Below are 20,410 nucleotides of genomic sequence, written 5' to 3'. Positions count from 1 at the left end.
GTGAGAAGGGGAAAGTTTAAGGGAGATGTGCGTGGAAGGTTTTTTACGCAGAGGGTGGTGGGTGCCTGGAACGCTTTGCCGGTGGGCACGTTAGCATCATTTAAGATGCATCTAGACAGATATATGAACGGGAGGGGAACAGAGGGAAGTAGATCCTTGGAAAATAGGCAACAGGTTTAGATAAAGGATCTGGATCAGCACAGGCTGGGAGGGCCGAAGGGTCTGTTCCTATGCTGTAATTTTCTTTGTTCTTTGTTCTATCATGGGAAGGAAATAATACGATGGAAAAGATGCACCATAGATTCACTGAGAGGGGTTGTCGTAAAGAGAAATTTGAAGTTAGTCATTTTATTGCTCGACCTGAGAAGGTAAAAAAGGGACGAGAGATCTTTTAAGACAATTGAGAGTTATGATTAAGTCTTGGTGAGTTCGAAACCTTTTTACTGAAAGTGGTCAGAATGTGAAACCCTCTGCTACAGTTACAGAAAAAGCGTTTAGAACTTGATTGAAAATGATTTACTTGCTTTAAAAGGAATATTAAAGGGTATAGACAATGAGCTGAAGGTAGATGAGGTGCTCATGTCGAGAAGGAAATTGGCAGACACAATGTGCTGTTTCTATTCCAAATAATCTGCAATTCTAGAATTCTTGATATTAGAATCCCTAGTGGTGACTACAAGAGCAAGTCTAATACACTCTGGAGCGTCGTACGGACTTGAAACATTAACTCTGTTTCTCTCTCCGCAGATGCTGCCATACTTGCTGAGTTATTATTTCAGATTTCCAGTATCCGCAGTACTTTATTTTTATTCATATGAATTGACATGTATCACTCGCCCTGATGTATCTTGTAATCTGCCACTTCTGACGTTCCATTAGCTTTTTTGAGCTCTGCTTAAAAACCTGTACGCTGAGGACCTCCGATTCCTTGACTGACATTTATAAATTTGACAATGCCATGAAGTTAGCAGCATTCAGCCCTAAGATTAGTAATCCTTTAAGCCTTTTGTTGACACTTCAGTAAAAGATGTCCTTGCAATTTCTTTGCTAGATTAAATATTGAACTTACCATTTATTATTATATTTCTGTTAGTACAGATAACAGTCTCATGACCACTGCCTAATGATTCTATATTTTGTTTCCACCCTAGCCACAAAATATTCTTCTGACGAATGGATCGCCTCTGGGAGATATTAAGATAGTTGACTTTGGCCTTTCCAGAAGAGTAAATAATAATGAAGAGCTAAGAGAAATTATGGGGACACCTGAATATGTAGGTAGGTAATCCTAAATTTCACTCTTAACTGAACTTGTTCAGTTTTACAGCGGCGTAACACGGAGAAGGATTTGTGAATCTTGCTAAAATCTTACTGAGGGCACCATTCCCTACAGTGTGCTTTTTAAATGGGTGAATTCACAAAATCGTGTCTCCCCAATGAACAGTCATATTGTGCTTGAAAGGTTAACTCTGTTTCTTGTTCATAAATGCTGTATTTTGCCAGCAATTTTTGCTTTTTTTTGTATTTTGGATCTCCAGCATCCACACTGTTTGGCTTTTATATTAAGATATCCCTCTCCATGTTAATGTTGATGTTTTTTGAAAGGTTCTGTGACTTTAAGGTGTTGCAATTCACAAGATCTGAAAAGCGCCATTTTTGTTCACTATATAGTTCATTATAGCCTTATTCACTATTTGCATTTTTCTCTCTGTGGTTCTATGACAGATAATGGCATAGAATAAGGCATTTCAGCCCATCAAACCTGTGCTGGCTTTTTGGTAGAACTATCCTATTAATTACACTCTCTGCTCTTGCTCCAGAACCCTACATAACCCTACATAGGGGCTGGTTTAGCTCACCAGGCTAAATCACTGGCTTTTAAAGCAGACCAAGCAGGCCAGCAGCACGGTTCGATTCCCGTACCAGCCTCCCCGAACAGGCGGCGGAATGTGGCGACTAGGGGCTTTTCACAGTAACTTCATTGAAGCCAACTCGTGACAATAAGCGATTTTCATTTCATTCATTTCATTTATTTTCCCAGCAACCATTAAGTGAAAGTTACTATTAAATCTGCTTCTCTCACATTTTCAGGCAGTGCCTTCGAGATCACAACCAATAAAAAACCTCTGGTTCTTTTACCACTCACCTTAAATCTGTGTTCTCCTATCACTGCCCCTTGAACTACTGGAAAAACAGTTTCTCATTCTCTTTTACTCCTATCATGATATTGAACAGCTCTGTCAAATCTCCTGTTAATTTTCTTTGCTCTAAGAGAAAGAGCCCCAGCTCCTTCACCCTCGCCACAAAATCAGTGTCACTCATCTTTGGAACCATTCCAGTAATCCTCATCTGCACCCTCTCTTAAGGCCTTGACATTCTTCCTGAAGTGTGGTGCCTGAATTAGCTGTTACACTCCAGCTGAGGCCATAGCCGTGTTTGTATAATAATTTGGCATAACATCTTCTATTAATAAAACCAAAGATTCCATGTATCTTTTCAGCCTTAAAAGAGTTGTATGCTTCCCAGCATGTCTCTGCACCCCTTAAAGTTGGACCGTTTAATTTACATTGCCTCTCCATATTCTGCTTCTGAAAATACATCACTTCCCACTTCCCTGCCTTGAATTTCCGCTGCCACGTGTCTGCCCATTTCACCCATCTATGACCTCCTGAAGTTGCCTACTTTCCTCCTCGTTGTTCATTACAATATAGAGTTTTGTAAAGTTTTGCTCATTCGTGGTCTGAGCTGAGAACTTTTCTCCACTGTTAGTGCCACTTGATGACCAGTCACAGAGCTGTGCTTTCCAGACGAGAACAAAAGCCAATATGCAGTTTGGTTCTCAGTGAATAAAAAGTTTGAACATTAGTCAAAGCTAAGATTCAAATCCTCAAAATCATCCTGTTTAAATGTAGTGACAGCTAACAAATTGCCTGTACACTGCATTTCACTTGGCCTGGCAAGGTTAGCAATGTAATTGAGATTTAACAAACCCATTATTAGCACAAACATTGTTTTCTTTTGAGTTAGCAGCGCTACTTTGAGTAATCTTCCATATCTTTAACTCATTATTTATATACTTAATTGTCACTGGAATAGGGCAGCACGGTGGCGGAGTGGTTAGCATTGCTGCCTTATGGCGCCGAGTACCCGGGTTCGATCCTGACCCCGGGTTACTGTCCGTGTAGAGTTTTCACATTTTCCCCTTATCTACGAGAGCCTCACCTCCACAACCCTAAAAGGTGTTCAGGATAGGTGGATTGGTCACGCTAAATTGCTCTGTATTTGGGGGGAAAAAAGAATTGAGTACTCTAAATTTTTTTTTTTAATTGTCACTGGAACAAAGGACAAATATATTTAAGCTGGATTGATTCTAGTTTTATTATACCAGAATTATGAATATTGTGGTTTACTAATTGCCACTACTTGAAGATTTCTCTGTTTCTTGCTAAAGTTTCCTTTAAACCAGTAATTGCTGCAGCCACAGCGCCAGCTGGTCTTTCTCAATATTGGTAGCCTGAGACACATTCACTTTACGCAAACGGGAAATCTTGTAATATGATCGGACTCTGTACTCACACCCTTAACACTGTACCTGGCTTGGAGACATAGCCCAATTATACAGAATACATCAATTTTAATTTTAAAGTTATGGAAAGATAACAACGGGTTTAATGTTCAAGCAATTTAGTAAGATAATATTATTAGGCTGAAATTTAACTGTGGAAAGAACAGGTGGGTTTAGATCAGATTGGGGAGTAAAGTTTCCGAAATCTGTCTCTCAACCTAAAGCCGCCTCCAAACCACCCATTGCCAGCATCAACTGAGGCTGGACTTTTGGCAGACAACCAATCCAAGCTTCGGGTAACCTGACAGCTTCCTCAAGGTGACGATTGGATGGATTCCAAGGTGAGTGGCTTCGCACATTTGTACCCATGTGCCTGCCTGAAAATCGTTCATGCCTGGGTCCTCCCTGGACACCCCTACCTCAAGGCTCCTGGCCTCCACCTGTCCTGCACTTCACAACATTCCTGGGGTTGCCAATCCTACTGGAATAACCTGGAGTCTCCAGGAATTGAAAGTCAATTTCCAGGACACTGCTATCTGCTATGGCAATCCTGGAGAAAATTCCTAGGGGCATTAAAAACATTATCATTTAAAAAATTTTCTTTGACCATTTCTCTTTACTAGATATAAAAATGTTGAAAATAGGTGGGGGAAAGAAGACTGTATGACTGACATTCAAGCATCATGCAAATGAAAATCTTTGCTTTTAATTGATGTAAGCAGGCCATGCATCTCGAGAATGGATGAATTGGGGACAAGTCATGTGATAAAATCTACAAGTATATATTTCATCACCATTGGAACTCTACCCACTTCACTCCCATGACCAGTTCTCAAACTTCTTTCCTCTTGGGAGGAGATCAGGGATCATTAGCCCCCTCCATTCTCACCCTTTTGATTGTCCACCATTCCTCCAGTTGACCTTCATTCCCGGTACAGACATGTCTGTTGCCGTGTGTGTCAGTAAGCTACCCACCCGACTGAATGCTCAGCTGTCAATTGGGCTGTGCTTGCTTAAAGTGCCACAGCTCGTGCGAGAATACCAAACTTTGGGATGCCCCTCCTTTCCTTTCAACCTGCTGGCTGTCAGCCAGGCCAGTAAAAAATCTTCCTAATCCTTACTTCGACAAACGTAGGTTTCTCACAAATATTGAAAGATATTCATCGTCGTATGCGTGCACCCTGATTATTTGTGAAGACCAATAAATGTGCTACGAAACATATATTTATTTTCTACTTTTTTCAGCTCCTGAAATTTTAAATTATGAGCCAATCAGCACAGCGACAGATATGTGGTAAGTTAACCTAGTTGTGACCTTTTAAAATTCGTGTTGCAATTGAATTGGTTGGAACTGCTTCTCAGAATGACTTTCCTCTGTTTAGGAGTATAGGTGTCCTTGCCTATGTCATGCTGACAGGGATATCCCCTTTCCTGGGAGATGACAAGCAAGAAACTTTCCTCAACATTTCTCAGATAAATCTCAGCTTCACGGAAGAGGATTTTGACAACATCTCCAAAGAGGCCATAGACTTCATTAAGACACTTCTTGTTAAGGAGCCTGAGTAAGTTTGCCATTTTATCTTGTTTCTCATTAATTCATTTAGCTCAATGAAAAACTTTGAGGCCTCTTTGGTAAATTATGTTGCTTATTTTGTATCCCCAAGTCAGTAATAATGGAGTGGATTAATATCACTAGTTACCTGGTGAAATGGTGTTGGTTGAAAAGGTAAGCCAGCAAGTTGAAAACGTTTTCCAACTTTATTTTGGACATGGGTCGAACAAGCAACGCTGTGGCTAAATTCTTGTTTTGTTTGTGTGTACATTTCTCTTTGCTGCATACATCTCTTTTTCCATCAGCATGTCTTCTGTCATTTTTGCTTCCAATCATTTAAGACTTGGGCTTTGTAAGTGGTGTTTCTAGTCATTCTGAGTACCACGTCGAAAGTTCGACCCGTTTTCCCAGAACACCAGGGCAAACATGCCCACCCCCCTCGGGCAACCCCAGAATCGCAACCAGCACCCAGGACCCCACCAGATGCAGCCACTTACCTTCCACAAGGTCAGACTTCTCTCATCAGATCCCGGGGAACATCCATGAGCAGCTGCCGACCGAGGAACTGAGGGAAACGCGGCGGTCTGCATGTGTAACTAAAACAATGCACTTTCACGTCTCCACCCCAGCATACTCCTGGCAAACGTTCAAGCGATTGAAAAGAAGCTGGACGAGCTTAACGCTAGACTTGCCTCCCAGAGGGAAGTAAGAGACTGCTGAGTGCTCTGTTTCATGGAGACATGGCTCACCCCCATCTCACCGGAGTGTGCCATACAACCTGAAGGCTTCTCTATTCATCGGATGGACTGCACGGCATCTTCGGGCAAAGCAAAGGGTGGAGGGCTTTGCCTCCTCATCAACTCCTCCTGGCGCTCAGATGTGGCGACCCTGGTGAACTACTGCTCCCCAGACCTGGCATACCTGACTGTGAAGTGCCGTCCATACTACCTTCCACGTGAGTTCACTACAGCTATTATCACAGCGGTCTACATCTCACCCCAGGCGGAAGTGAAGAAGGCACTTGATGAATTGTACACCTTTATAAATAGCAATGAAACAGAATACCCAGAGGACTTATTCATCGTAACCGGGGACTTCAACCAGGCCCAACCTCAAGAGTGTACTACCAAAATTCCACCAACACATCTCCTGTCCCACCAGGGGCCCCAACATCCTTGACCACTACTACACAAACATCAAGTGCACCTACCGACCCATCCCTTGAATGCACTTTGGAAAATCAGACTAAAAGCAGAAACTTTGGCGGGAGAATCAGGTTAAGGTTGTGAAATGTTGGTCCGAGGCAATAGAAGAACTCCTACATGACTGCTTGGAGACAGTGGACTGATCCACATTCAAGAATTCAGCGGTTAACCTAAACAAATATACCACCACCGTCACAGATTTCATCAGCAAGTGTGTAGAAGACACATGTTCCCCAACCAGAAACCATGGTTTGATCGGGAGATTCACTCCCTACTGAAGGCCAGGTCTGAAGTGTTCAAGACAGGTGACCCTGACCTATACAAAAAAATCTAGATATGACCTCCGCAAATCCATCAGGGATGCCAAGAGACAATACCAGACTAAGCTAGAGTCACAAACTAACGACACGGACTCTTGTCGGTTATGGCAAGGCTTAATGGACTCCTCTCCAATGAACTCGATGCATTCTATGCCCATTTCGAGCAGGAAACCAACAAACCATTGTCAACTGCCCCAGCAGCCTCGGACACACCCATACCTACTGTCACTGCTTCCAAAGTCAGATCGGCCTTCTGAGGCAGCGTCTAATCTGTCAATCTGTGGTACATTCTATACCTTATGGCCCCACATCCAAAAGGACAAAGACAAAAATCCAAAAATATGGATTCCCTCTCACCTTCATAAGGTCAGAAGTGGGGATGTTGACTGATGGATGTTCGCTGATGATTGAACAACATTCAGTACAATTCGCAATGCTTCAGGCATTGAAGTAGTCCATGCTAATATTCAGTAAGACATGGACAATATTCAGGCTTGGGCTGATAAGTGGCAAGTTACATTGTCTGGCACTTGTGTAGCATGACAATGACCATCCCCAACAGAAGAGTATCTGACCATTTCCCCGTGGATATTGAATGGAATTAACATCACTTTACCTTTACCTTCAACATTCGCAATGGGCAGCACGGTAGCATGGTGGTTAGCATAAATGCTTCACAGCTCCAGGGTCCCAGGTTCGATTCCGGCTGGGTCACTGTCTGTGTGGAGTCTGCACGTCCTCCCCGTGTGTGCGTGGGTTTCCTCCGGGTGCTCCGGTTTCCTCCCACAATCCAAAGATGTGCGGGTTAGGTGGATTGGCCATGCTAAATTGCCCGTAGTGTCCTAAAAAGTAAGGTTAAGGGGGGGTTGTTGGGTTACGGGTATAGGGTGGATACGTGGGTTTGAGTAGGGTGATCATTGCTCGGCACAACATTGAGGGCCGAAGGGCCTGTTCTGTGCTGTACTGTTCTATGTTCTATTCTGAGTTTACAATTGACCAGAAACTGAACTGGACCAGCCATATAAATACTATGGTTACAGGAGCAGGTCAGCGGCTGGAAATTCTCAGTGCAGAAATGATGGGCCAAACAGCCTACTTCTTCATTGTAGGGATTCTATGATTCAAGTAACTAACCTCCTGGCTTTCCAGAGCTTGGCCGCCATCTGCAAGGCACAAGTCAGGAGTGTAATGATAGACTCCCATTTGCCTGGATAAGTTCAGCTCTAACATTCTCGGAGCTTGACATAATCCAGGAAAAAAATAGCCATTTGATTTGCACTCCATCCACAAATATTCACTCTCTCCACCATGAACATAGTGGCAGGAGTGTGTACCATCTACAAGATACACTGCAGGAACTCACCAAGCCTCCTTTGATTGCAGCTTTCAAACAATGACATCTACCAGTTAGAAGGGCGAGGGCAACAGGCATATGAGAACACCACAACTTGCAAGTTCCCCTCCAAGCCACACACAATTCTGACTTTGAAGTATGCCTCTTGTTCCTTCACTGTCACTGGCTGGGCGTTGGTTAGCTCGGTTGGTTGAATAACTAGAATGTGGTGCAGAATGATGCCAACAGTGCAGGTTCAATCTCTGTGCATCTTGGTAGTCTGCCTTCTTGCCTTGCTTTATTCTTTTTTTTATAAATGTTTTTTTATTGAGTTTTCATATTTTATATATGACAAATTACAAGTTATTAGAGAGAGAGAAAAAAAAAAGGAAAACACAAAATTTTTTTCATGAATATTTACAGGTAGGCATCTTCATAACAATAATTGTGGCCGCCCCCATTAGCCAGCACACATATTTTACATTCCCCAATATGGCCGAGGCACATGTTTATAGGCATTTATTTATAGTTTGGTTTTGGGCCTTGGCTTGCCATCAAACCCCCATACCGAGCCCGTAGCCCCCCCCCCCCCCCCCTCCCCCCGGCTACCTTCCCCCGATTCCCGCCCATTGTCCCCTGGTTCTTGGCCACCCGACTATTCTTCCTCATGTACGTTGGCCACAAACAGGTCCCAGAACAGTTGCATGAATGGCTCCCACGTTCTGTGGAAGCCGTCGTCCGACCCTCGGATGGCGAATTTGATTTTCTCCATTTGGAGAGATTCCGAGAGGTCGGACAGCCAGTCTGCAGCTCTGGGTGGTGCTGCTGACCGCCAGCCAAACAGGATTCTACGGCGGGCAATCAGGGAGGCAAAGGCAAGGGCGTCCGCCCTCCTCCCCAGGAATAGATCTGGCTGGTCTGAAACCCCGAAGACCGCCACTATCGGGCATGGCTCCACCCTCACCCCCACCACTTTGGACATAGCCTCGAAGAAGGCTGTCCAGTACTCCACAAGTCTGGGGCAAGACCAGAACATGTGGGTGTGGTTGGCCGGGCCTCTCTGGCACGGCTCACATTTGTCCTCCACCTCCGGGAAGAACCTACTCATACGGTTTCTCGTTAAGTGGGCTCTATGTACCACTTTTAGTTGCGTCAGGCTGAGCCTTGCGCACGTGGAGGTGGAGTTGACCCTATGCAGTGCTTCGCTCCAGAGTCCCCACCCTATCTCCATCCCCAGGTCGTCCTCCCATTTCCTTCTTGTTGCGTCCAGTACGGTGTCGTCCCTGTCTACCAGTCGGTCATACATGTCACTACAGTTCCCTTTCTCTAGGATACTTGCGTCCAGTAGGTCTTCCAATAGTGTCTGTCGTGGCGGTTGTGGGTACGTCCTTGTCTCCTTTCGTAGGAAGTTTTTGAGCTGCAGGTACCGTAGCTCGTTCCCCCCAGCTAGCTGAAATTTCTCTGTCAGTTCGTCCAGTGTTGCGATCCTGTCGTCCGTGTATAGGTCCCTGACTGTCAGTGTCCCCCCGTCCTGCCTCCACCTTTTGAAGGTGGCGTCGGTCAGTGCTGGTTTGAACCTATGGTTGTTGCAGATGGGAGCCTTGTCCGACATTTTGTACAGGCCAAATTGCTGCCGCAGTTGGTTCCAGGATTGGAGGGTGGCTGTCACCACTGGGCTGGTGGAGTGTTTTTTGGGTGGGGATGGGAGTGCTGCCGTGGCGAGGGGCCGGAGGGAGGTTCCCATGCAGGAGGCCTCCTCCGCACGCACCCACTCGGCTTCTGGCTCCTGGATCCATCCCCTTACTCGCTCGGCTGTTGCCGCCCAGTAGTAGAATTGTAGATTCGGGAGGGCTAGCCCCCCCCTGGATTTTGTTTTTTGTATGACCTTCTTTGGGATCCTAGCATTTTTACCCCCCCATACGAACGCCATGATATGTTTGTCCAGCGCTTTGAAAAAGGCCTTGGGGATGTAGATCGGAATGGATCTAAACAGGAAAAGGAACCTGGGCGCCTTGCTTTATTCTTGATGCTCAGCAGTGCCCTTCAAGCTATATAAAACCACTTGTCTCTCCCGTGGACAATGGCTAATTATCTCCCTCTCACTGGGTTGAAACCGTGGAGTTTCCTTCCTAATCGCACTACAGCAGTTTAAAAAGGTGGCTCCTGACCACTTTCTCAAGGTAACCTAGGGAATGGCAACAAATGCTGGGTTTTCCAGGAATTTATGTTTTAAGAAAAACATAAGCACAAACTCTCTATCCTATTAAATCTTTGCTCGATCTTCTATGCTCCAATGGAAATAATCCAAATCTCTTGCATCTATCCTCATTACGATTTCCTATGCTTAGCCTCATTCTGATGAATTTATTCTGTATTATCTCAAAAGCGTTAATATTCTTTCTATAAAGTGCCCTATCATTTTACACTTTTCTTCCTGTGGCCAAATATTTTGTACAAATTTATTACTTAGTAATTGTTTAAAATAATCTTGTTTGTGAAATGTAAAATGCTGTTGACTTTTATTCTGGTTTTATCTAGCTGCTTTTGTACTTTCGGGGAATTATGTATTTGAATTTATTCTCTGTAAATCCACACTATTCAATTGAGTGTATTCTCTCATTCCATATTTATCTTGCCAAAATGTGTTACTCCTCATGGGCAGCACGGTAGCATGGTGGTTAGCGTCAATGCTTCACAGCTCCAGGGTCCCAGGTTCAGTTCCTGGCTGGGTCACTGTCTGTGCGGAGTCTGCACATCCTCCCCGTGTGTGCGTGGGTTTCCTCCGGGTACTCCGGTTTCCTCCCACAGTCCAAAGATGTGCGGGTTAGGTGGATTGGTCATGCTAAATTGCCCGTAGTGTCCTAAAAAGTAAGGTTAAGGGGGGGTTGTTGGGTTACGGGTATAGGGTGGATACGTGGGTTTGAGTAGGGTGATCATTGCTCGGCACAACATCGAGGGCCGAAGGGCCTGTTCTGTGCTGTACTGTTCTATGTTCATGTATCCACATTCAAGTGCACCTGTTAACCTATCTTATTTTCTAAAGTCTTCCTCTCGGTTTGCCAAACCTTTTGCGACATTAGCAATTTTCAAGATTGTGTTCCCTTTGCTCAAATCCGAATAATCCTGGCTATTCCGATACCTATTTCTAGCCTAAGAACCATGCGACGACCCCCCCCCCCCCCCAACTTTGTGTCCGTCAATTGATGTATCACATTTTCTCATACCATGAGCCGAGATGTACGCACCCAGTGCCTGTAGCATGGTTTGATTCAAAATGATGTTTGACTTTTCTGCTATTGTTTAGTATGTTTCTTTCTTCGACAGAGAACGAGCTTTAGCTGAGGAGTGTCTCGGGCACCCATGGTTGGCACATGAATGCGATGAAACGGAATTTGTCACTGAAACTTCTACCAACACCCTTGAAACCACAGTTTCAGAAGAATCAGAAAAGCAAAGCCAAGAAACGGAGGAGCTCATTGTCATGGCGTCATACACATTGGGACAATGCAGACAGTCTGAGAAAGAAAACCTAAAAACTGACCAAAAAGCCATCTCCAAACGCTTCAAATTTGAAGAACCCTTTAACACCTTACAGGAAATTTCAGGAGAGTTTATCTATTGAATTGTGGGATGGAAACACTGCATTTTTGAGGGTTTTCTTTAAAGTAATGAACTTTGACAAAAGTGTTGTTTTGTGAGCCTCTATTTCCACTTCAGATATTCAAATAGAAACAGTTTGTTGACATGCCAAGAACTGTTGTGCCATGCTTCTGGATTCAATATGTGAACAATGCTCAAACTAAAGCCGAGCAGAGAGCCATGAGGGTTGGCGACAATTGAAGTGCTTCCTTCAGTACCACAGTTCCGAGCTGATACTTGCTTCACAAAAGGTGACTGGCTGAGCATTATTGGAAAATATCAGTTTTACTTGCACAATGGGTGTGGGGGGAAGCTCTTTAGTTCTGGATCAATCCTTTAAGCCATTGTACTATCAGCAATAAAATTCAAATATGCCGTGTTTCTGAATTACACACTTTCAAATTTCAGTTTAAATTCTAAAATGTTATTCCTTCACAAATTTCAGCAAGCTATATTCACAAATAATGCACATTTGTCATTGTTATCTGGAATAATTTGCAACATTCCTCCTTTTTTTAAAAACAGGCATGAATTATACAAGTCAAAAGTTGGCTTCCTTGAGCGCTTTTGTTATACTTGATTTATTTCACTATTTTTGAATAATTATATTGTATTTGAAAATGTATTTTTGTGTTGTTCATGTGAGTATTTTTGTGTTTGGAAACAACTGCTTAAGGTTCCCAGAATGAGGTTAACCTGTTAAGTAAAATTGCTGCACAATGGACAGTGATAGATGTTACTCTATTGGTGCCTTACAGATTAGAAATTTATATAGTATTCATTATGCAAAGGACTGCAAAATTAATTTAGTTAAATGTACAGATATTTTAAAATATTGGTAATCTGGTTAACTTTTTGTAACAGTAAACAATTTGTTAGCTTTCTGACTAGTTACAAAGTTACTATAAAATTACATCTTTGTAAATCCATTTATAAAACTTTTTTGTTGAATGCTGGGGGACAACACATTGCAGTATGCACTAAGCAGACAAGAGCACTGTATGTTGCAATAAGCAGCAGTCACGTGTCTCAAGGGATTAGAACTAGTTTTATAATTGAAGAACAGAACCAAGTTCTGGACAGCAGCCTACGTTCATACCAGGTTGTTACATACAGTATTTGCATCAATTTGTAATGCAACAGCACAAAAGTGTACATTTTTTTTTACAAGACTGAGGGCAGAATTCTCTGTCCCGCCAGCAGCGGGACCCTCCATCCCAGCAGCCGGACAATAGGGATTCCCATTGTGGCCACCCCCACACTGTCAGGAAATCTACGGGCATGAGTGCGCTGCCAGCGAAGCGGAGGATCCCACCGACGGAAAATCCTGCCCAAAATCTCCATTTTAAAAAAAATAACTCAGGGACCCCTGAATATTGCCATATATATATATTTTAATTATAGTTGTTTTTACAAAGTGAAGTATTTTTTAAGTAATCTTAAGTCTTGTTTCTTAAATTTATCCTGCACAATTTTCATTGATTTCTTACCCCATCCCAATAAATTACCGCACGTTATATAAATGTTAACTTGTTGAAAGGAAACAACTCCTTCCAGTTTTTTTTAAGACCTATTGGGGATGTTAGATGAAAAACTTAAAAGTCGTTTCTCGGCTTTGCAGTGGGTTGTCGGGAGTATATTGTTTCTCCACCCAATATGCAGGATTCGTCTGCAAATGGTGCTAAATTGAATGGAGTCTCAGATAAAAGAACAGTTCTGTATTTACTGGAGATATTTTTTTCTCTCGTTTCTGTATTTAAAAAGTTAGCCAGTGTTCTTGATGTAAATTTCTCTCTGGTGAGTTTTAGGTAGCCATGTTTTCATAATTAACTGATAAAATCTACCTTCCTCTAGACGATCTTAAGCTGAACCTTTTGACAGTGTTGCCTTTGTTTTCAGTATACTGTAAAGTTAACAACTGCTAGCCAGTGCTTTTACCTGCAATACTGTGTATATCTTATTCCACTAGGGGAGGGAAAGGTTGTTTTTGTATCTTTATTATAAAGATGGACATACTCCTTTAATAAACATATCTGATTGCTTGCTTATTGATTTTATACTTAATTGCTGAGTAAATGATCAATCTTCAACTTTGATGGATTAGGACTATCCGACACACAAATTGCATTTCTACACACTAGAATATGTCCATAGAACAGACAGTGCAGAAAGAGGCCATTCGGCCCATCGAGTCTGGACCGACCCACTTAAGCCCTCACTTCCACCCTATCCCTGTAACCCAATCTAACCTTTTTGGTCACTAAGGGCAATTTATCATGGCCAATCCACCTAACCTCCACGTCTTTGGACTGTGGGAGGAAACCGCAGCACCCAGAGGAAACCCACGCAGAGCGGGGAGAACGTACAGATAGTGACCCAGCGGGGAATCGAACCTGGGACCCTGGCACTGTGAAGCCACACTTGTACTGCCCAAAAGGAATGTGACTTGTACCTTAGTACCATGGATAATTAGACTCTAAATATTCAAGGCCTATGCTTTGCAGGCTATAATCAATGGTCTTTATTAAGTAGAGATAGAACATAGAACATAGAACCTAGAACAGTACAGCACAGAACAGGCCCTTCGGCCCTCAATGTTGTGCCGAGCCATGATCACCCTACACCCTATCCACCCTATACCCGTAACCCAACAACCCCCCCCCCAACCTTACTTTTATTAGGACACTACGGGCAATTTAGCATGGCCAATCCACCTAACCCGCACATCTTTGGACTGTGGGAGGAAACCGGAGCACCCGGAGGAAACCCACGCACACAGGGGGAGGACGTGCAGACTCCACACAGACAGTGACCCAGCCGGGAATCGAACCTGGGACCCTGGAGCTGTGAAGCATGTATGCTAACCACCATGCTACCCTGCTGCCCAATGAAATGAAAATTGCTTATTGTCATGAGTTGGCTTCAATGAAGTTACTGTGAAAAGCCCCTAGTCGCCACATTCCGGCGCCTGTTCGGGGAGGCTGGTACGGGAATCGAACCGTGCTGCTGGCCTGCTTGGTCTGCTTTAAAAGCCAGTGATTTAGCCTGGTGAGCTAAACCAGCCCCTATGATATGTAAACCTTGAAAATAAATTTGCCCGCATCTGATAAAGCACAATGATGGTTTCTTCCTTTTGCCCAGCTTCACATCTAAATAGGTGAGTTATTCTATCACAGAAAACACTGGAGTACTGATTGCTTTCAAAAGTTTATGCTTGCATAAGGGTGTTTCTTGATTTTGACACCAAAGAGTTGTGCTGAACCTGTATTCTTCCTCCTTTGCTCCAATTCAAGTCAATGAAGTGGAAATTACGAGTGATTATAACGGGCGCCAAAGCCAATCTTGGCTATTTTACACTTGCCCAAAATGAGCCGCCTTTCCCCACCCCAGCTGGTGTGTGCTCGCCATTGAATTCAATCAGGTCTTCTATCCTGGATTGTATGTTAACTAAGCTTGGTATAGGTTAATGCTGGCATATTACCACTTGATGTGTTTCAAATGTGACCAGTCTCCACTGACTACCACAATCCACAATGTCTAGCCCTGTAAACATTAATTCCTGATCAGAAAGTGCATTAGTTTCAGGTTGATAGTTGTTCTCAGAAGGATTCACCTGTATCACAGCCAGTCAGGGCTCACAAACCACCAGCAACAATGGTGCTGTGAAGCTAAGCAACATCAATTACCAACACTTGGGCATAAACTGTAGGGGCCAGAATTAGCCCTGGCAGCGGCCCGTTCACGCCGTCGTAAAACACGGCGGCGTTTACAACGGCGTGGACACTGCCGGGAGATTAGAGAATCCCACCCCTATTTCCAGGACATCAAGATAACTTCCCTGCTCTCTATCAAATAGGGATTGTTTATGTTCATCTGAAAGAGCCAACAAGGCTCAACAACTCATCCAAAAGATGGTATCTCCAACAATACAGCACTCTTAGTATCGCAATAAATTGTCAGGCTGAATTTCCCAACCCTTTGGGGATGGCCTGAGGAATGGCAGCTATGTTATCGTGGGGACGATGTCAGGAGGTGAGCTTCGTCTTTGTACCTTCATGGCATATTGACAGTGGCAAGAACCTCAGATGTGTGGCTGGGTCAACTGAGCCACTGATGGTAAAACCTGGCAAATTCCAGCGGGTAGAGGAGAAGGAGGGGGACTTGTTGGCCGGACACCGGTACTTCATTTCTGAGGGCACCTTGCCATGGAGCCACTCTCTCCTTTCTCTTGAGCCTCGGCAATGATCACCACTAGTGGGCTGGCAGCTCTGTAGGCTGTTGCTGGCAAAATGTCACCCCAGGGTCCTGCCATTTGCCAGAGCTGGATTGTCTCCCGCTTTGTGCCCCAATGGCAGGATCTGACCTCTCTGGAAACATTCAGCCCATCATGTTCCGATTATAATACTATTTAATACTATTGTGGGAAAACCATCATGAGAACGGCATTTCCAGTAGAATACCCAGCACTATCTTTCTTGCAACTAGAGATATGGACACATGTAGCTGACATCATGATAAATTATCTTTTTCAAATCCGGAAATTAATCATCGGATTATAACTATTTTGGTTGAAACAGCTATCACTCAAATACAGCTCGAGTTGACAGATTGATATGTCTCTTCCACAAGAATAAGAGTCATTGTGTTGCTACATGGAGCAACTTAGTATGCTTTCACTAAGCATTAGCGTCTTAATTTGGCAGCGCAGACATTCTGTACTCTGAGTGATCTTCACAAATGAGTATTCAGAGTCCTACTACCATACTCGATAGTGTTTTTGTATGGAATTAAATAAATATTAAATTATCTATGTCGACAAGGCAGATCTTATCGGTGTAGTTCACTTCCCATACGTTCTGCTATGTTTGAGTCTGATGCTGTCTGAAACTTTATTCAACTTAGATTTGTCATTTAATACACAAATGTTACCATTCCATTCAGGATCTAGCTCTCAAGGCATTATATACGATGGGAACAGCACTCAATACAGGCACACCAAAGATCTGAAAGGTACATGTTCCTTGATTTACGCACTGGGAAGAAAACGGTTCCATATTTGCCAGTTGAACGACAAGCAATCTGCAAGTGAATGTTTTGAAAGCAGTGGCTTCGCTCAATATCAATACACAGTTGAAGCACTTTCTTAATTATACATATTCTGTGAAAATAAGAATCTAGCGGTTTAACCTACTGTTGGCTTTACTAATTAATTACATTTTCATTTTGATAAAGTAACTTGAGCTCTTCACAAGAATGACAGTCTTCCAGGGTAAAAAGGAATGGAACAAGAAAAAACAAAAGATGTGCCCAGAGCCGTGGATCTGCCAGCTGAAAGGAAAATAAAATGTACCTAGCAAAGAAAAGGAAACAAGGTGGGGAAAATGCTTAAGAGTCTGAAATTGTTTAACTCAGTGTGGAGTCCAGAAGGCTGTACTACCACATGGAAAGATGAGGGCGGGAGTCTCCATCTTGCCAGCCGGCCAATGGGGTTTCCCATTGTGGGCAGCCCACGCCGTCGGGGAAATCCCCGGGTTCAGTTTCGCTGCCAGCACAACGGAGAATCCCGGCAGTGGAGAATCCAGCCCGAGGTCTATTCTTCAAGCTTATGTTGAGCATCACAGGAACTAAATAATTGGCCGAGGACAGAGATGTCAGCGCAAGAGCAAAGTGGAGAATTAAACTGACAGGCCATTAGAAGTTCAGGTTCATGCTTGTGGACTGAATTGAGGTTTTCTACAAAGCGGTCACCCAATGTGCATTGGGTCTCTCCAACCAGATTGTGAGTAGTGAATACAGTAACTAAATTGAAATCACTGCTTCACTTGGAAGGAGTGTTTGGGGCCTTGGATGGTGTGGAGAAAGGCAGGTGTGACACCGCCAACATTTGCATAGGATGGGGACCTGGGGATGGAACAGGGTATTGAGGGTGACTGTGGAGTGGACCAGCGTAAAACAGAGGGAAGGGTCCTTTTGGAATGCCGAGGGGGAAGATGTGTTTAGTGGTGGCATCAAACTGAAGATGACAGAAATGGCTGAAAATGATCCATTGATCGTGGAGGCTGGTGGGGTAGAATGTGAAGTCAAGAGGAACCCTTTCATGGTTCTGGGAGGGAGGGGAAAGGGCGAGGGCAGAAATGTGGCCAATATGGGTGGGAGGGGAACGATCCTTGGTTGAGAAAAAAAACACGTCTCCGAAGCACTGTTGTGGAAGATTACATGATCAGAACGGAATCGGAGGAAATGGGAGAATGGAATAGAGTCTTTACAGAGCACAAAGAAGCCAAGGATGGGAAGAGACGAGTTGGAGATGAACCCTCTAAAGGTAAGAGATGGGTGGAAATTGAAAGCATTGTTTCTGCTCATTCTGTCATTTTCAATCTCTCCTGTCTTCCATCCTATAACAGATCTTTTTATTCTTATTGCACCCACCCCTTGCTCAAAACCAATTACATCTCTAACCTTCCCCCGTTCTGATGAAAGATCATAGAACTGAAGCATTAACTCTGGTTCTCTCTCTACATAGATTTTGTCTCAGCTGCTGAACGTTTTTCTAGAATTTTCTGTTTTTATTTCAGATTTCCATCATCACAGTACTCTGCTTTTCAATTCACTTTTTTAATTGGCTGTGTTTTTTTAAATAGCATCAGAAATTGAATTGCATCGTGAAGAATCTAGTTTTGCACAAGTATTAACATTGGTGGTCTTCATCCTTGGTCGAGGGGTAGACTGAAACTTGTTGACCATCCCGCAACTGCAACACAGCTTCTCGGAGAAGCCATCTAACAAAAATTAACAACACAGGTAGAGTCATAATTGATAATTTTTCAGAAAAATTCCCACTGTTTCTCATAAGCGCGAGTTTTGTTCAGCCACAGAACCAGTGGTGCTGCCTATCCTCGGGTGTCTCATCCAAGTGGCTATTCTTTATGAATGAGTGAATGTGCATCATCAGGTCACTCATTCAAAGAGTTCCGCCACAGCCAAGCTGAACCATGCCCTCACCCGATATCCGATGCACACATTTTTCAGTGGGAGTCATTGAATAGAGACGGGTTGGGATTCTCCGTTTGGAAGTCTCCCGCCAGCGTAGAAACCGGACTGGTCTCCACGGGCGCTAGGAGAGTCCCGACATGCCATTCCATGGCATTTGGAAATTATTATTTTTTTGCAAACCAGGTTTTCCGTGGCACACCTCAGGAGCTACTCTTTCAGGCAGGTCCCGCACCTCGATCAGAGTGCTGTTTTTAAAGTGCGCTCCGATCTCCATTTGCTGCTGCAGCCCTCCTCCCAACCTCACCGCAGATCACAGGCAGGGAACCACCCCACCCTAATCGCTGGCAAGGCCACCCCTCAGAACCCCCTCCCCCATTTAGCCCCCCTCTGACCACTCCTTCATCCCCCCCCCCCCCCCCCCTTCAGGCCCCACCCCATGGCAGTTCCAACCTGCCACCTTGCAATCTGAAGGGTGGCAAGTATCCTCCCAACAATTGCTGCCAGGAGGCCGAGGGGGGTCCTTCATGGGAGGTGAGGGTCAGGGGGGCTTGGGCTGGAGGGGCTCAGGTCTGGAGGGGCTCAGGTCTGGGTCTACCTTGGAATAGGGCTCCACAGGCTGCTCTCCTCATTTGCAGCCTTGAAAAAACATTAAACAGTCAGTCAGCATGAAAAAGTTAAAGCTTTCCCGTAATAAAGGGAAAATATGCTCATCTGTACCCTTACACCATTTAGGCAGTCACTCATTATCTCATAAATACACACCCCTAATAAGAGTAAAAATGTTCTCATCAGCAGCCCGAAACCCTTTAAACAGTAAGTCAGTACATATGAAATAGTTTTCTCATAATAGAATGAGAGTGAAATTGATCCTATCTAAAGCCCTAAACCCTTTAAAAACTGCCAGTATGTCAAGTTTAAAAGCCTGTGAGATGAAGGTGAAAGTTATGCTTTTAAAGTGGTGTAAACCTTTGAAGTGGTTTTCACACAGTCAATTTCATTGCCTTTTGAATAACTGAAGGTGCTGCCTATGGCTGGAGGCTGAATGCTTTGAACTGGATAGTTTACATTGAATTTCGCACTCCATTACCTGCTAAAAGCATTGTGATCGACTGCTCGCTAGAACTTCAAAGCGATGAATCAGATTGTTCATTTTTTTATAGCTCTGCAGGGATCCATTAAGTCAGGGTAGCAGCTGTTTCTCCAACAGTAATTTTATTTATGGGTCTGCCTCTTTGTTTTCCAGTGCTTCATAGAAAGTGAGGGACAGCCCCCACAACTGATCTTTCCTCAAGAAGAGAAACTGCTGCTACCATGACCTAATGGACCCGCAAAACACCAGAGACAGACAGACACACACATCCCAAATGCAGCTCCCAGAGGACCCACGCCCTGGAAGTGCCACCCTGCCAGGGTTACTGCCAATGTGGAACTGCTGGGGTGGAACTGCCAGGGAGTATGTCCTTCTTCCACCTGGGGTTATGCTTAACTGTGCATGCTGGCGGGGTCCCCTCGACTACTTCACATTTTTAAAAGCAGTTGTAAACCTTGCCAACGTGATATTATGTCTGCAAGGGAGAAATTCTAAATGCATGGTGGGGAAGCTAATTATATTACAATGTATTAAAATAAGGTTCCCACCTAATCGTGATGTCACCAGCAAGGGGTGGGGAAAATTTAAAATGCAATCTCGCCGGTGAAAATCTCATTTTCTGATCCTCAAGAGATTTTGCGCCCATGAAGCTGTTTGCACTCACAGTTAACAGGGTACAAAACCACCCTCAATATACAAAAATAGGAGTTGAA

The 20,410-nt window shown here is 44.0% G+C and overlaps 2 protein-coding genes across 4 annotated transcripts in view; one reads left to right on the top strand and one right to left on the bottom strand.

Moving 5' to 3' along the window:
* stk17a (serine/threonine kinase 17a) overlaps positions 1-13,662 on the top strand; it is a 94,795-nt gene extending 81,133 nt beyond the window's left edge. The window contains exons 4-7 of the mRNA XM_038797806.1: positions 1,152-1,278; positions 4,811-4,859; positions 4,948-5,127; positions 11,300-13,662. Coding sequence (XP_038653734.1) covers positions 1,152-1,278; positions 4,811-4,859; positions 4,948-5,127; positions 11,300-11,597 — 654 coding nt within the window. The 3' untranslated portion in view covers positions 11,598-13,662. The remainder of the gene's footprint in view (positions 1-1,151; positions 1,279-4,810; positions 4,860-4,947; positions 5,128-11,299) is intronic.
* A 2,816-nt stretch (positions 13,663-16,478) lies between these two features.
* Positions 16,479-20,410, bottom strand: part of LOC119966319 (cytochrome c oxidase assembly factor 1 homolog) — a 96,609-nt gene continuing 92,677 nt past the window's right edge. For all 3 annotated transcript variants that reach the window (XM_038797800.1, XM_038797801.1, XM_038797799.1), the window contains one exon: positions 16,479-18,393. In XM_038797800.1, coding sequence (XP_038653728.1) covers positions 18,303-18,393 — 91 coding nt within the window. In that variant the 3' untranslated portion in view covers positions 16,479-18,302. The remainder of the gene's footprint in view (positions 18,394-20,410) is intronic.

Source organism: Scyliorhinus canicula, chromosome 5 (genome assembly GCF_902713615.1).
Source record: "Scyliorhinus canicula chromosome 5, sScyCan1.1, whole genome shotgun sequence".
NCBI classification, from domain to species: domain Eukaryota; kingdom Metazoa; phylum Chordata; class Chondrichthyes; order Carcharhiniformes; family Scyliorhinidae; genus Scyliorhinus; species Scyliorhinus canicula.
This window is presented reverse-complemented; position numbering and strand designations above follow the sequence as displayed.